General features: G+C 37.1%; 1 protein-coding gene across 4 annotated transcripts in view; it reads right to left on the bottom strand.

Annotated features, from left to right (window-relative positions):
- Window positions 1-2913: 2913 nt before the first annotated feature.
- LOC127933275 (protein TALPID3-like) overlaps window positions 2914-14780 on the bottom strand; it is a 29439-nt gene continuing 17572 nt past the window's right edge. For 2 of the 4 annotated variants that reach the window (XM_052530124.1, XM_052530125.1), the window contains 2 exons: window positions 11778-11853; window positions 10619-11279 (listed from right to left, as the gene is read on the bottom strand). In XM_052530124.1, the coding sequence (XP_052386084.1) occupies window positions 11200-11279; window positions 11778-11853 (156 nt within the window). In that variant the 3' untranslated portion in view covers window positions 10619-11199. Of the gene's footprint in view, window positions 3624-4240; window positions 4429-10618; window positions 11280-11777; window positions 11854-14780 lie in introns of those variants that run through there. The other 2 variants (XR_008147479.1, XM_052530126.1) reach the window with 2 other exon arrangements.

The raw sequence follows: 14780 nt of genomic DNA, 5'->3' as shown, positions 1-14780 counted from the left end.
ATCTGGATTTTGTCTCTGGTCCAGAGACGTGATCGCAAGGCACTTCATGGGACCTTCAAGTTCAATTTAGTTTCAAATTAAATTTTACAGGATCTTGTAAAAAGTATAAATCTGATGCACCAATGAAAATAAAGTTACTTTTGAATTAACAAAAAATAAAAATTTAAACCAAGGAGCAAAAATTGTCCATTTGAAAATTACACTGAATGGTGTAGGATTTATTGGAAAAAAATAATTTTCTACTGTTAAATTAAAATTTTCGTGACCATATTCCCACCTCTTCCTAGCCTGACTACGTCAGACTTCCTACTTCCGCTCAATTTCATTTCTGTACTCAGTCTGATACAGCGTCAGAGCTTTCTGTTTGCCACCGGTCTGAAAACAGCCGGGCCAATCAACGAGCAGAGGGCGGGCTGAGAGCCGTGACGTAGATGCTAAGCGCCGAGTTTTAAATTGTAGGTTAGAGAATTCGAAAACCGAAACGAACGTGGAAATGGGAAACGAGACACGGGATGCAATTCGCTCTGTTATGGAGAACATTCAACTCTTTTTCAAACTGAAGCCAGAACAAGAAGAGTTTTTAACAACAGGTTTACAGTGGAATGCATGATGCCTGTGCTTCGATGCGGCTGTACAGGCGCATAACATACGTCATAACTAAACGTATCTGATTGGCTTACGGGTAACCAATGATTTTAAACTTTAGACAAGCGCCCCCTAGCGAGAGAGAAAACACTTCTCTATTATGCCATTCCAGACTCTGTCTAAGAAGCAAAGTGAAGTAGCAGAGTCTGGTATTACCAGGCTAACCTCTTCCTAAACCAAATTGAGCAGGCATTTTTGCTTCTGTGCCTTTAAAGCTGCAGTAGGTAACTTTTGTAAAAATATATTTTTACATATTTGTTAAACCTGTCATTATGTCCTGACAGTAGAATATGAGACAGATAATCTGTGAAAAAATCAAGCTCCTCTGGCTCCTCCCAGTGGTCCTATTGCCATTTGCAGAAACTCCATCGCTCCCGGTTAGAAACAACCAATCAGAGCTGCGGTCTGTAACTTTGTTTGTGTTCAAAATGTAGAAAAATGTATATAATAAGCGAGTACACCATGAATCCATTTTCCAAACCATGTTTTTAGCTTGTCCTGAATCACTAGGGTGCACCTATAATAAGTGTTTATATTCAGACTATTTTAGATTGCTTCGGGGGTACCGCGGCGGAGTAGCCCAGTACCTTTGTGATTCTTCATAGACATAAACAGAGAGAAGTAGTTCCGGCTACAATGTTCTTCCGCAAGACGCAAGCAGTTCTGTTTATTAACCGCTAGAGCGTCAAAAGTTACCGACTGCAGCTTTAAGTCAAAGTGAATGTATGAAATCAATTTACTGTATGCAACTAGCTGCAATACATTGACTCTTTCTGAGTGATATTTTTTTCAGTACATCCTACTTCATTTTGTGTGTGTGTGTGTGTGTGTGTGTGTTATTTTCAAATGGGATTTTTTTGCATTATTTATTATAACATTTTTTTAGCCATTTTGTTTTCATGGTGCATCAAACTCATACTTTTTTATAAGATCACGTAAAATGAAACCTTTCATGATATGATCTCTTTAAATATCCCAAAGGACCATTTAGAAACTCTCTCATGGCTTGCACTGAGTCAGATAAACATAATTTAGAGCAAAAATATGAGAAATCCCATAAAGCTTCTTTTAAAGATTTTTGATCATCCACACACTCTCTTGATGTGTCTGCCAGCTGTTCGTTAGATCTGTGTTCTCATACAGTGCATTTCCACAGACCGATTCAACTCAGTAATGGTGGCCTGAAATCAAGCAGACTTCTCGAGGTCACATGGCATTTTACCTGTAAACTATTTACCATCTGTCCAACCAGCAAAGCATTATATTGGTTTTGCACACCTTCAGATCTGGTCATTAACAGGCATGCCTTTGAAAAGTAAGCTGTCATCTCCAATCAAGCCGTTTCAGTCTGGAACACTTCTCTGTTGAAGGCAGCCGAGTGTATCGCAGGTATGTGGGGTCCTCAGCAGTCTCTGAGGGGTGTCGGGTGCGCCTGTGGGCGAGCAGCCTGGACTCTCAGCCATCTGTGGATAGGACAGCATCTCTCTATAGAGCCAAAATTATCTGGAATGAGGAGGAGTGACAGAAAGTCATCTATGTGTGATAGAAACGTACTGTATTGCTGGCAAACGCACACACGGTTCTGTTGCAATGCATGATGGGACATCCTTGTAGGAGAGAAACCTTATGGCTGGTAAAGGTTAAGAATGAGCAGATATATTGTTTGCTGGCAGCACTTGGATGCGATCCTGAGATCTGTGTTGGAGCAGCATGCTCATGTGACAGCACTGATAGATGCAAGATGCTGGACTGGTCGTAGGGAATCAAGTGTGAGCCAGGTTGTTCACAGGACACTGGGGTCCATTCCAGTATACCCGCAGGGAGGAGAGGAGAGATTGAAGAAGAAGAGGAAGAGAGAGGTTGACAGGTTGGCAGTGAGAGCAGATCTGACAGGAAACAGATGACTGAGAGAGAGCCTCATGACTGGCTCTAGCAGCAAAAACTCACCTATGAAAGCCTTGTCAAAGTGGTGAAACAAATGAATAAACCAGCATAAAATACAATAAGCAAACAATTACAGCATTAAGCAGAAAGCAATGTGAAGAAAAATGCCTTATTGCTTATATATATATATATATATATATTCATCTCTACAATGACTGTTTTCTTTTCAAATACTAACTAAAATTGAATATAAATACAAAAATTATAAACAAATCAAATATTAGCGTACATATATACATATATTACACAAGCAAGTATCATGTACAATAACACTTTTACATATATGTAAAAAAAAAAATTAATACATTGTATTTACCATGACAATCGTAAATCGTAATAGTATCTAGAAAAATACACTTTTATCATGATGATGTCACAGGTTTATGTACATCATATATTTTCAGAGCAAACTCCAATTAGACTTCAGAGCCAGAAGTGTCCACCACAAACTGTTTTTCTCCACCTAAATCTCATCCAAAATACTATTCATCTTTGCATCCTCCAACAGCAGGATTACTTAGAAGCCTGTAGTTTCCTGTAAAGTGGCGTGCCTCATACAGGACGACACAAATTTGTCCATCTGCTCAGACAGGACAACTGTAGCTTCCACTCAGCCCAACATCAAACACAATCCCAGGCTGTACCCCACAAAACCTCAGCGCACTGTAACAAGAGCGCTCCCATGAAAGCCTGCTCTTCCACCTGTGAAAGCAGAGACAGGGCCTTCTGCCGTGTGGCTTAGTGCCTCTGCCTGGCTCGGCTGATCAAAGCGGCCCTGCTCCAGTGATGAGCCCCCCTCTTCACTCCGTCTGGCAGATGAGGAGTCAGGGGTGAAGAGGTGGTGACTATTGGAGCGCACAGCCGCACTCAAACCCGGTTCGTTTTCAAAAGTCTATCCCTCTCATCTCCACTCATCCATCTGTGAGGGGAACTTTATCTCTAGACCTGATCTCACACTTGACAGGATGAGACGGGCTGCACGATACGCCTGCTGCAACATCACCCAAAGCAAAGAAAGAGTGAGCGTTTCCAGCCTGTCAAGGAAAATGTAAGTTTTTTTATTTTGATTGATTATTTTTTTTACAAAATGTATACAACAGTTTATGGCAATGGCTAAAAGCTGCCATTAGTAAGAAAAACAATGAATGAGTTCGAACAGGTTTCCTAAACACTGTCTCATTTGCAATTGGTCTGATAAACAGATAATCTGCAAGAGGGTTTGGGAAATGATGGGAAAGATGGGCAAAAATTGGAAAATTACATTCAATTACAAAGAGTATATACATTGCAAATATTAATATAAACAATAAGAATATTATAAGAAATAAGATATAAGACATATTTAAGCAATTAATTGTATTTATTTTTTATTTAGCAAAGAAGCATAAGCATAACATTAAAAAGTATTACAAAATATTTCCTTTTCAAATAAATGCTGTTCATATTCATATTTCTTTTGCAAAATCTTACAGATCCCAAACTTTTAAACAGTAGTGTATAATACTCAAAAACATTTATATATATAAAAAATAATATAGCAAATAATAATAATAATAATAATAATAATAATAATAATAATAATTAATATTAAATTAAAAAATATCAATAAATCAGGATTTCAGATGTGGTACAACAATAAAATATGAAACTACTGTATTTTGCCAGAAACTATTGTTCTAGAAAGCATAAGAGTCTGCAATATGACACATTTATGGCTAGTGATAAACACCATTTACCGGAACTGTTCATGCATTTCTGGGCTGCACTTGGCCAGTTGGCTTCAGTGGAAGAGGACTGTTGTAACTGGGGCATGACAAGGAACTTCAAATATGCAGGGTCCTGAACAGACACAATAAAATGATATGAGTGGCCTGAGTGAGCAGGGTGGAATGTCTGCTGCTGCGGAGTCCTTCTGCAGCTGTTCAGAGACACAGACATGTCAGTACAGCTGGACAGACTGACATCAGTTTCCCAAGCCTTCCTCAGATTACACTGAACAACTGGACCAGGGTTTTATTCTTAACTAGACATAAACAATTTCCCTGACAGGCATTTGGAACACTGATAAACATACTACAGAAGAAGAAACTCTTAGCGTGCAATGAAATAAAGACAAATCTTGATTCGTTTTCCACATCTTGAAATCTTGAAGTTCTGAAGCTTTTTTTCCAAGAGTTATTCAGTTGTGCGGTTGAAAGATATTGCCATATGAGTCACTGATTTGTCCGGAATTCATTCTGTCCAATTTGGCAACACTGCTACAGAAAACACAGTCTGCTACAGAAAACACACTCTTTTCTCTGAAGTTCAGACTCAAGCATCCATCCATCCATCCATCCAAGATTTGTAAAACACTTTTTGAAACTTTCAAACAAGACTTTATCAAGTCAAAATTCAAAGTTTGTTTTGACAATTCTTGCTTTCAAACTTTAAAACGTAAAAAAAAAAACACACAAACAAAAACAAAAATTCACACAAAATTCAAAGTCAATGAATTGTAAATATGTTTAAAATGCATTATAAATTCAAACTTCAAGTAAGTGTTATTATACTCCCTCTTTGCAAACGTATGGATGCTCTGTGACTAATGTAATTTTACTGTGAACCATTTCAACATCTAATACCCCATTGCAAAATCCCTGTAACTGAGCAGTAATGAAGCCATAAAAGTGCTCAGCTTTGTCCGCTGAACCCTGAGATGGTTGTGTTACGGCCGCTGTGACTCTGCAGGCTGGCGAGCCATAACTGTGACGTGAAATAGCATCTGCAGCATCTGCAGGTCAGGGGATGGGAAAACTTGATGAAGCATGGCGTTAAACATGAACTTGGCTAGACGAGTCACTGTCAATTAACTGCAGATAAGTAAGTGTCATGATGCAAAGGCTTTGTGTGGGGAAAAAATGATATTTTAATAGAAAAAATTATGTAAAGACTTAGCTAATTGAAAGTTACCATACATTTTATTTAACAGGAGAAAAGTTAAACTGGAAAAGTTATGGATTTTGGAAGTATGCATTACAATTTACAACTTATGGTGACATTTTCTTAATTAGTTTTTTCCCCCTTCTTTTTTGAAAGACGTTAATACTTTTATTCAGCAAGGATGCATTAAATTGTTTAAAAGTGACAGGAAAGTTGCAATAAAAAATTAATAAAATGCAGCACAACTGTTTTCAAGACAATAATAGTAATAGTAAGTAATGTTTCTTAAGCACCAAATCAGCATATTATAACGATTTCTGACATATCATGTGATCATTTTTTCTTGGCAGCTTTGTCTCGTCCTCCATGACGTCTCTATTAAACTACAAAGTGTACAAAAATGAAATCCAGCGTTTGGCTTGGTTGAACAATGCCTCCTAAAGTACAGCTGCTCTTAAATGACAGCATCTTTTTATTCTTAAACAGAGGAGTTGACTTTCAGTGTTCAGGTCAAAATTGTCACATAAAACTGTGTAGGAAAGAGCATATCAAAAACCAGTAAACATCACTCTGAGATGCTGTTCTTTTTGTCAGTATTTGTGTGGGAAATGTGAAGTCGACTAGTCACGTGACTACAAATACAGAGCAAATAAACACAGAGTAAATCCAGATAAGCCTGCAGCCCTCGTTTGTTTTATTTAGAGCAAGATGTTTTCTCCTGCCATTTTCAGTGTTGTTGTAAGTAAAAGGCCAGTGGTCAACCCTTCTCACAGTCATAGAGATCAACACGCGAGCGTTAAGGTTCACAGAAATGACATTTCTGGACCAGACGGGTCTTATTTGCAGCAGAGGGCCGCGTTCAAAAGCTTTCCTGTCATTATGGTCTTGTTCTATTCATTCATCTCTGCATTGAGGGGTTCTGGGTGACTGCAAAACTGAGACCGGCTGTCTTCACTTCAGCTCTTCAGGCTTGTTTATGTAGCATGTTATTCCAGAGCTCTTGGACCATGAGTTTATGCAGAGTACTGCAGGGGGATGGGTCGGTGCGTGTCATCCTAAGGACAAAGAGAGAATCCAACTTTCGCGCTGGTTTGTTATTCTTTCACTGGGTTTGATTGTTATTCCTTAACTTCCTGCTTTAATAGAAAAACATTGCAAAAGCCTAGCATCAATTCAAGGCCTGTTTGAGGCTGGGGTTTTTAAAAGCTAATAAGCTGTCGACAGCACTTAACAGCTGCCACAGATGAACACACCTCATTTATGGCAAATGTTTATATATAATTTAAACTTTTCAGTCAATTAAGTTCTCATTTCGTGTGGCGCCTTTTTCTTTTCTATAGTGTCAAGGCCAAACAACACCACTTTTAATAGACCTATGATGACGCAAAACTGTACACACACATACAAATACGTTATAAATGATCGGCTATCAGCCAACGGGTGAGTTGTTTAAACAAACGCACTCAAGTTGTCGTTCTTTCGCCACAAACCTGAGAGCAGACATCGGGTAAATGCTCTCATCTCATCTCTGTTTAAAGCAGCCACCCCGTGAGGAGACGTGCGATGAGATGTGAAAAGCGGAGACAGCGTCTCAGTGTGTGTACTCTTTCTGTTAGACTGCTGTATGAAGAGGAAACACGCCACACAGCAAGCTCAAACTGAAACAAAAATGATTTAATTCATCCTATATACAAACACTTATTACACAGTATTCTGTGGTTGTTAATTTTGTTTTGGGGTCAAATATTTTCTGAATATACCTTAGTCCTTGGCAACCTCTACTAGTAAAAACTAAGCATGCTTTAAGTGCAAAAGTGACTATATAAGTGCAGAAAATATCAACATTCTCACACCAATCAGAATAAGCCCATTAAAATGAGAAAAGAAACACTAGCTCACGGTGACTTCATCGAAGCGTGATTATTCCTGCATGCTTTGCCTAACATCAAGCTCAAATCCGCAGCAAAATTCTGCACTACATTCATGCAAGTCACATAGTAGTTAAAACACAGTATTCTATTATCATTTGGCGCATGTTTACTTTGCCTACCCACACATAGCTGTATTTATGTTAACGTTATAGTGAAGAACTGGACATGATGGATGAAGAAAGAGAGCTCACACAGAGCTGGGGCTTAACACAGCTCTCCTGGAAAGCACCGGCTTCTTGAATGATATTTTGATCCCAGTAAAAACAGAACAGCCGAGCAGCTTGGAAACAGTTTATCTGCATAGCCCTCGAGATGCAGGCTGTGTTTGTGTGTGTGTGTGTGCCCTCACCCACTTCCTGTGCTCCATAGAGGGGCCAATATTTCACACACAAGAGCCTAGTGTTCAACGGATGTCCACTTTCACCTCAGGATAGAGATTCTTTTATGGGTTGTGCAACTTTCCATTTCCGTGCATCTCTTTGAAAACACACCACAAAAATGGACAAAAACAATGTATTTTCACATTTGTTTTTGTTAAATAAAATGCAATACAAAAATGTATATTTTAGAATGCTACAAGTGTACTTATACATTATAATTAAATATGATAGTAAAAGTTTAAAATGATAAAAGATGGATTTTCATTTTAATATTTACCATACATACTAATTAAAAAAGACTAACTTCAAGCGAGCATTAGATTTGCAAAGATTAGAATCTAAATCTAAGAATAGTGAAAATAAACAACTATTTATAAAAATAATAATTAAAAAAGCAAACAAACATGTGAAAACTAGAGCAAATACATCATAAAGGAGGAACATGAGCCTGATTTTAGAAAAATCACAGAAACTTGAGGATGTTTTAACTAAGTAACCACAAGGCAACCACCAGAGCATCTTAGAAACCACGTGGCAACCACTCAAAACACCTTAGCAACTATATACAGATGCCCATGCAACCGCCAAAAAACTTAATGTATAACGTAATGTATAATCAATGGTTTATTAATTACTGAATGATTAAAGATAATATTTAAATGCAATAAGTGAACTAACACTTCACATCAAAGTATGAAACATGGTTTTCAATTTAAGACCGACTAATTACATTTAAGAGTGTTACTTGTTTTGAAAGATTACATTTAAGCGAGCATTAAATGATGGCAAAAATCTAAAAGCAAGGGAAAATAAGACAAGGGAAAACACGAACATTGTGCCAGCCAGTTTTCACTCTCGTTTTTTAGAAAATTTTAGTTCTATATAAATTAATCATTGGTATATTATGTAATGATAAAAAAATATTAGCATAGTGTAAAATACACATGAAATGTGGCAAACAAATGAAATGGCAGCGGAGTCAAATTATATAAACACCAATTATGAAGACTCCATCTGCCATATCCTCAAGGAGTTTCACCAAGCACCATTATATAAGCATCTTTAAATCTCTTTTCCCCATCAGTGTCATGGGTACAAGCTGAACTGGGATGCTTGAACAGAGCAGCCATTCTCTAATAGTCAAATAGAGAGATAGTCATCAAAAGAGAGCAGCTGTATAACCAGAGGAAGCTACTCAGGTCATGTCTGAAGCAATCTGGCTGTACAGTACCACACTATGCCTTTTATCAGACAACACAATTGGCCCATCTGTAGATCTTGGCTACAGCTGTGACTAAAAGGCTTTAATGTTATGTACTTACAGTATAGAATTGCAGTGTGAAGACTTTCATTGCGGTCACCTCCTTTATAAACTCACAAGCGGTTGCTTGTGTGAGCATTGATGAGAATGTGATATAAAAGATCTAACAGAGAGGCTTTTGTCAAGGTATATGGGTTGTGTATTGTAATTACCTTTATGACCAGAACAAAATATCAGCGTGACGTCTGCTTTAAAGAAACCTAAAAATGATTGTTGTTGCAAATCTGACGTCCTTTCAACTGTGGGACACAAAAGAACATATTTTGAAGATGTTTTTGCCCTTTTAATGGAAGTCAGTGCTTTCCAAAACAACATGGAACCACATTGGCCTTCCTAATATGGACAAAAAAACTTTTTCAAAATATCTTCTGTGTTTTAAACGACTTGAGGGTGAGTGAATAAACGAATTTTTTATTAAAAGTGAACTATCCCTTTAAATGCACACCAAACAAGGGCTCTCAAATGGATGCATGCATGCACATGTGGACATACGCAATGTCCAGGCAATTTGCAAACTAAGTGCAGGCACTCAAACACAGGTGCACCTCCGGTCTTTCTGTTGTTTCACTGATGCATCAAATTACACACTGAGAAAAGAAAGGGAAAACCCTCGGAGCGAATGTAATGACACAGAACGAGCTGACGTTCAAACACTAATCACATCCATTCACCCGTCAGCACACACTGGCTCTCATCACACACTGATCACATGCGACAGGCGGCACTGAAACAGAGCGCTTGGACAAACTAAATGTCAGATACATGGGACACAGCAGAAAAATGGAACTAATAGATGAGAGGGGAACAGAAATGAGAAACGAATAAATGAAGGGGTGAAATGGCAGTGGGAAGAAGGAGGGATGCAGAACACAGAATAAAAAAAATAGGAAAAGGCTAATTTTCAAGGTTTACTTGAATGTCACTCAGCATTGGGGCTTATTGTACACATGCATACATATAAAATTAATTTTTGTTAATTATAATTAGAACTAAAAGGAAAATTGGCCAATACTTGAAAAGTTATACTGAAAAGCCAGGAACTTCGTAGGTTGCACAAGCCTTAGTTATCATTCAAAATTGATATAGATAGAACGACAGAACAATAGGCAAGGCAAGTTTATTTATATATCACATTTCGTACACAATGGTAATTCAAAGTGCTTTACATAAAAGAAAGTAAAACAATAATGAAGAAAAATGATAACAAGAATAAAACAAGCAATTTAAAAACTTTTACAATTATTAAAATATTTACTTATTTAAAATGAATTTAAAACAGAAATAAAAATAAAAAATGATGATAGATAGATAGATAGATAGATAGATAGATAGATAGAATGACAGAATGACAGAACGATAGATAGATAGATAGATAGATAGATAGATAGATAGATAGATAGATAGATAGATAGATAGAATGGCAGAACAACAGAATGATAGATAGATAGATAGATAGATAGATAGATAGATAGATAGATAGATAGATAGATAGAACGACAGAACGATAGATAGATAGATAGATAGATAGATAGATAGATAGATAGATAGATAGATAGATAGATAGATTCACCACTGGGAAATAAGAGCATCAATTTAGGAAAGAGGGAACACTGGCAGCTGTGGAGACAGAGGTGTGTTTTTTTGTGAGCACACTGGGGTAAATCGTTTAGGACGTGCACTGGAGTTCACAATGTTCTCTTATATAAGACTTAATAAAAAACACTGGGGAGAGAGAGCGCTTTCTCAACATGGATTTCATTCCGTCTAATCTGCAGCTCTGTCCTGCCTCTGCACACACACAGACACTCATCTCTCTGTCATGGTCCTGTTCACTTATAGTGTTGGTCAAAGTTTCTCGCATCTAGAACCATTAAGAGTTACATGTTTATGTGTTTATGGTTGTGGCATCATAACTATGACAGTTTGTTTTGCATAAATGTATGTATGCAGACACTCAACCAGTCCATATGGGATGCAGGCATTTATCCAAGCTTGTCCTACTTGTTCAGCCCAGCCTTCAAACTAAATGATGAACATGCCATCTCAGCGGCTGCTGTCATAAAGATATTTGTCTTCTGTTGTGCCCCTTCACACCGGACTGAAGTTTAAAAAGCTGACTCCAGCATCTCTGGACCCCTGATGTCCAGACATGAGGATACACAATCAGACACAAGTGGACAATCAGGCTCTGACAAGGACAAAAGAACAATGCAGACAGTGTTGCCCTATAGGTACACTGCCATCTAAAGGCTGCAAATCAAACTGCACAATTTTTAATGAAGAGTGGTTGAGCTACAGTATAGTCTTACAGAAAGCATTTTGACAAAAAACTAGAAAAGGTAAAAAAAAAAAAAAAAATAAAGTAAAAAAAAAAAAATGATCACAGACTAAAATTAAATTGGAGTTTTGGGTCAGTCAGCAAACACCTAGTGACCACCTAGAACATCCTAGCCACCATTTAACCCTTAACTTTTACTCATTTAACAGGCACCTGGATTAGCAGCCCGTTTAAAGACCCCGGGAAACAGTTTGACTAGTTTCAGTTTTTTTAGCGACTTTTAGGAGCACACAAACTTTTTTCAGACCTCCCTTGACTCTACACATTAAGTACTGTGTGTGTACATGTACTTGTACCTGGTTCCTCTTTTTCTTGGTACTGCCTCACCAGGATTGGTGCAGGTCTGTGAACCGCCTGTGACATCTGGGAACTCTAAATAAAAAAAAAAGAGAGGAGATGAGATGAGACAAGAACAATAGCGGAGGACAGGGACACTGTATGCAGAGGGATTATTTCAGTCTCCCTCATTCGGGGGGGAAAATCCCCACACATGGGTGACCTACAGAGAATTCTGGGTTAATGAGGATCTTAGGAGTTTCCACACACTACTAAAGAGACCGCTTTGTTTTTGCGATAAAGAGAAGAGTAGGGACAAAGGTCATGCCTGAGCAGATATCACTAAATACTGCATAGAAAACCGGCACTCACATACCACTTTAATAAGTTATAACTTTTAAATAAGTTCATATGTTCACCCAGAAATGGAAATTCTGTCATCATTAGAGGTGGGCAGATCGATAATAATATCGATAATATCGATACCAATGTTGGTATCGGTATTGATCGATACCAACGGGAAAATATCGATACTTAAGTTTCAGTTTCTCTCGTTTTGCGACCTGGCCGTGTTTGTCAAAATGCTGCTGCTGTCACAGAGCAGAGCAAGCTCTTAAGAGTGCTGCTCGTGCTCGACACTGCTCTCCGCCCCCTCTCCTGTGTTGTACCGTCACATGGCTCACCACTAGCGCTACCACCGGCAGTCAGGCGCGCGCACGCTCAGCCGCGCATATCTAACAGCAGTCAGTCAGAGGCGGAGAGAAAGAGGAGCGTTGTATGGCTTTATTTTCAGGCCGATCTACCCTTTTTGTGTTAGCTGTGAAAGTGATACTAGTTTCTATATTTAAACTTCACCTAGATGTGCACCAGACTTAATTATTTTTATTATTTTATCAATAGCTGATTCTCCAAGAGCAGTGGATATTACAAGGCGCCTATCAGAAATGATTGTGAAGGAGCTGCAGCCTCTTTCCATAGTGGAAGTTGTCGGCTTCAGGAATTTTGTATAAGGAGAATTTGTTTTACATTGTGAAGTAAAACGTTGTGACTTTAAGAAAAAAAATCCTTAAAAGAAGTGCACTAAAGAGGAGAAACATTTTTTTATTAACATGCTACTTGAAAAGAGAATTTGTATTTTGTAACTTTGTTTATTTAAATAAATCCGAAGTAACCAAAAGTTGTTTCTAAACAAAAGCTTTTGTAGTACTGATTAATAACCCAAAATGCAAATCACAACAACAAATTAAAAGTCATGAAAATTCATTTAGATTTAGGTTGAAGACGCATCCACCTTAATTATTAAAAAGTATCGGTATTGGTATCGATATCGGCGATACTGGCCCTGTATTTACTTGGTATCGGATCGATACCAAATCTAGCGGTATCGCACACCTCTAGTCATCATTTACTCACCCTCAAGTTGTTCCAAACCTGTTGAACACAAAAGAAGATATTTTTTCAAATGTTGGTAACCAAACACCTGCTGGTTCCCATTGACTGATGGATAATTTAATGATGACAAAAGTTTCATTTTTGGGTGAACTATCCCTTTAAGCAATCGCAGAAGAGCAATACTGGGTCTCAGTATGTCTGAAAGTTAAAAGTCCCTGTACTGTTGGATTAATATAAACATTCTGGAATGTTGCTCAGCCAATCAGATTTGAGGGGCAGAACCAGCGACTGTATAAAAGCAGTCATCTCATACATATATGAATAGAATAAAATCTAAAACATACAAACCTATAAAAATACAAACAATATTTAGCTGAGAATATTTAGCAGCTTTTGAACCTGAGGGTGCAAAAAAATCTAAATACTGACAAAATTGCCTTTGAATTTTGTACAAATTAAAATTCTTAATTCTTAGTAATGCATATTACTAATTAAAAATTAAGTTTTAATATATTTATGGTAGGAAATTTACTAAATATCTTCATGGAACATGATCTTTACTTAATATCCTAATGATTTTTGGAATAAAAGGAAAACTAATAAATTTGACCCATACAAGTTTTTTTTTTTTTTTTTGACTGGTTTTGTGGTTATTGAAACATATTTTTAATAAATAATTATAGAATTTTGTCACTGTCAATTCATCAATATAATATGTATACAAAGTACATATTTCTGGGGTCAGATGTAAAAAAATAAATAAAATAAAATACTTTTACACAGGAAGGAATCAAGTGACAGTAAACAGTTTTACATTTTTAAAAAAGGTTTCCATCTCAACAAATACTTTCTATTCATTAAAGAATGCAGGAAAAACTATATCCCAGTTTTTAAATAAATTACATTTTAAAATACATTTAAAGAGAAAAGTTGTTTTGCGTTGCAATAATATTTCACAATATTACTTTTTTTTTTTTTACTGTATTTTGATTAAATAAATGCAACACTGATGTGCATAAAGACTTTTGATTAATATATATTAATCAAAGTTTCATCACATTTTTAATCATTAGACAATCAACTACCCTTTATAATAAATGTCTGTGGTTTCAATAGTAATCTTTCATTGACAAGCAATGACTTTCTCTGTGAAATATAGATGCAGTTTGATAGCAGTAACATGTTAACACATTCAACAATGGTCTCGGCAGGCTGAACGTGATGCTTCAAGCAGCTTAGATTTTTTCCCTGTTATATGGACTGTATTGCAGTTGAGAAGGAAGCAAAATAGCATTCACTTCTTGCTTCGTCAAGGATGAACTCTTGTCCGTGCTGCTGGGGTGTGTGTTTTTTCTTTGGCAACACTAGTCTCTAACCAATACTTGCGCTCTTTTTACTGTGAGCAGAGTAATCTTGGCTTAGAGTAAATATTGGTTTAGGCCAACACAGGAAGAGGTTTGGATTCAACACAGGCGTTCTGTTGCCTGGGACTCATAATTTACATGTACCGTCCACACACTTTTGGACAGAAGCTCTGAGTACACTTAACATCTAACTGCAAACATTTCAAAGGCAGATTGGTGTTTTCCAAAACATCTCTGCTTAATAACATTTACTGACTTACAAAAAAA

This window comes from Carassius gibelio, chromosome A17 (assembly GCF_023724105.1).
Source record: "Carassius gibelio isolate Cgi1373 ecotype wild population from Czech Republic chromosome A17, carGib1.2-hapl.c, whole genome shotgun sequence".
Classification (NCBI taxonomy): domain Eukaryota; kingdom Metazoa; phylum Chordata; class Actinopteri; order Cypriniformes; family Cyprinidae; genus Carassius; species Carassius gibelio.
This window is presented reverse-complemented; position numbering and strand designations above follow the sequence as displayed.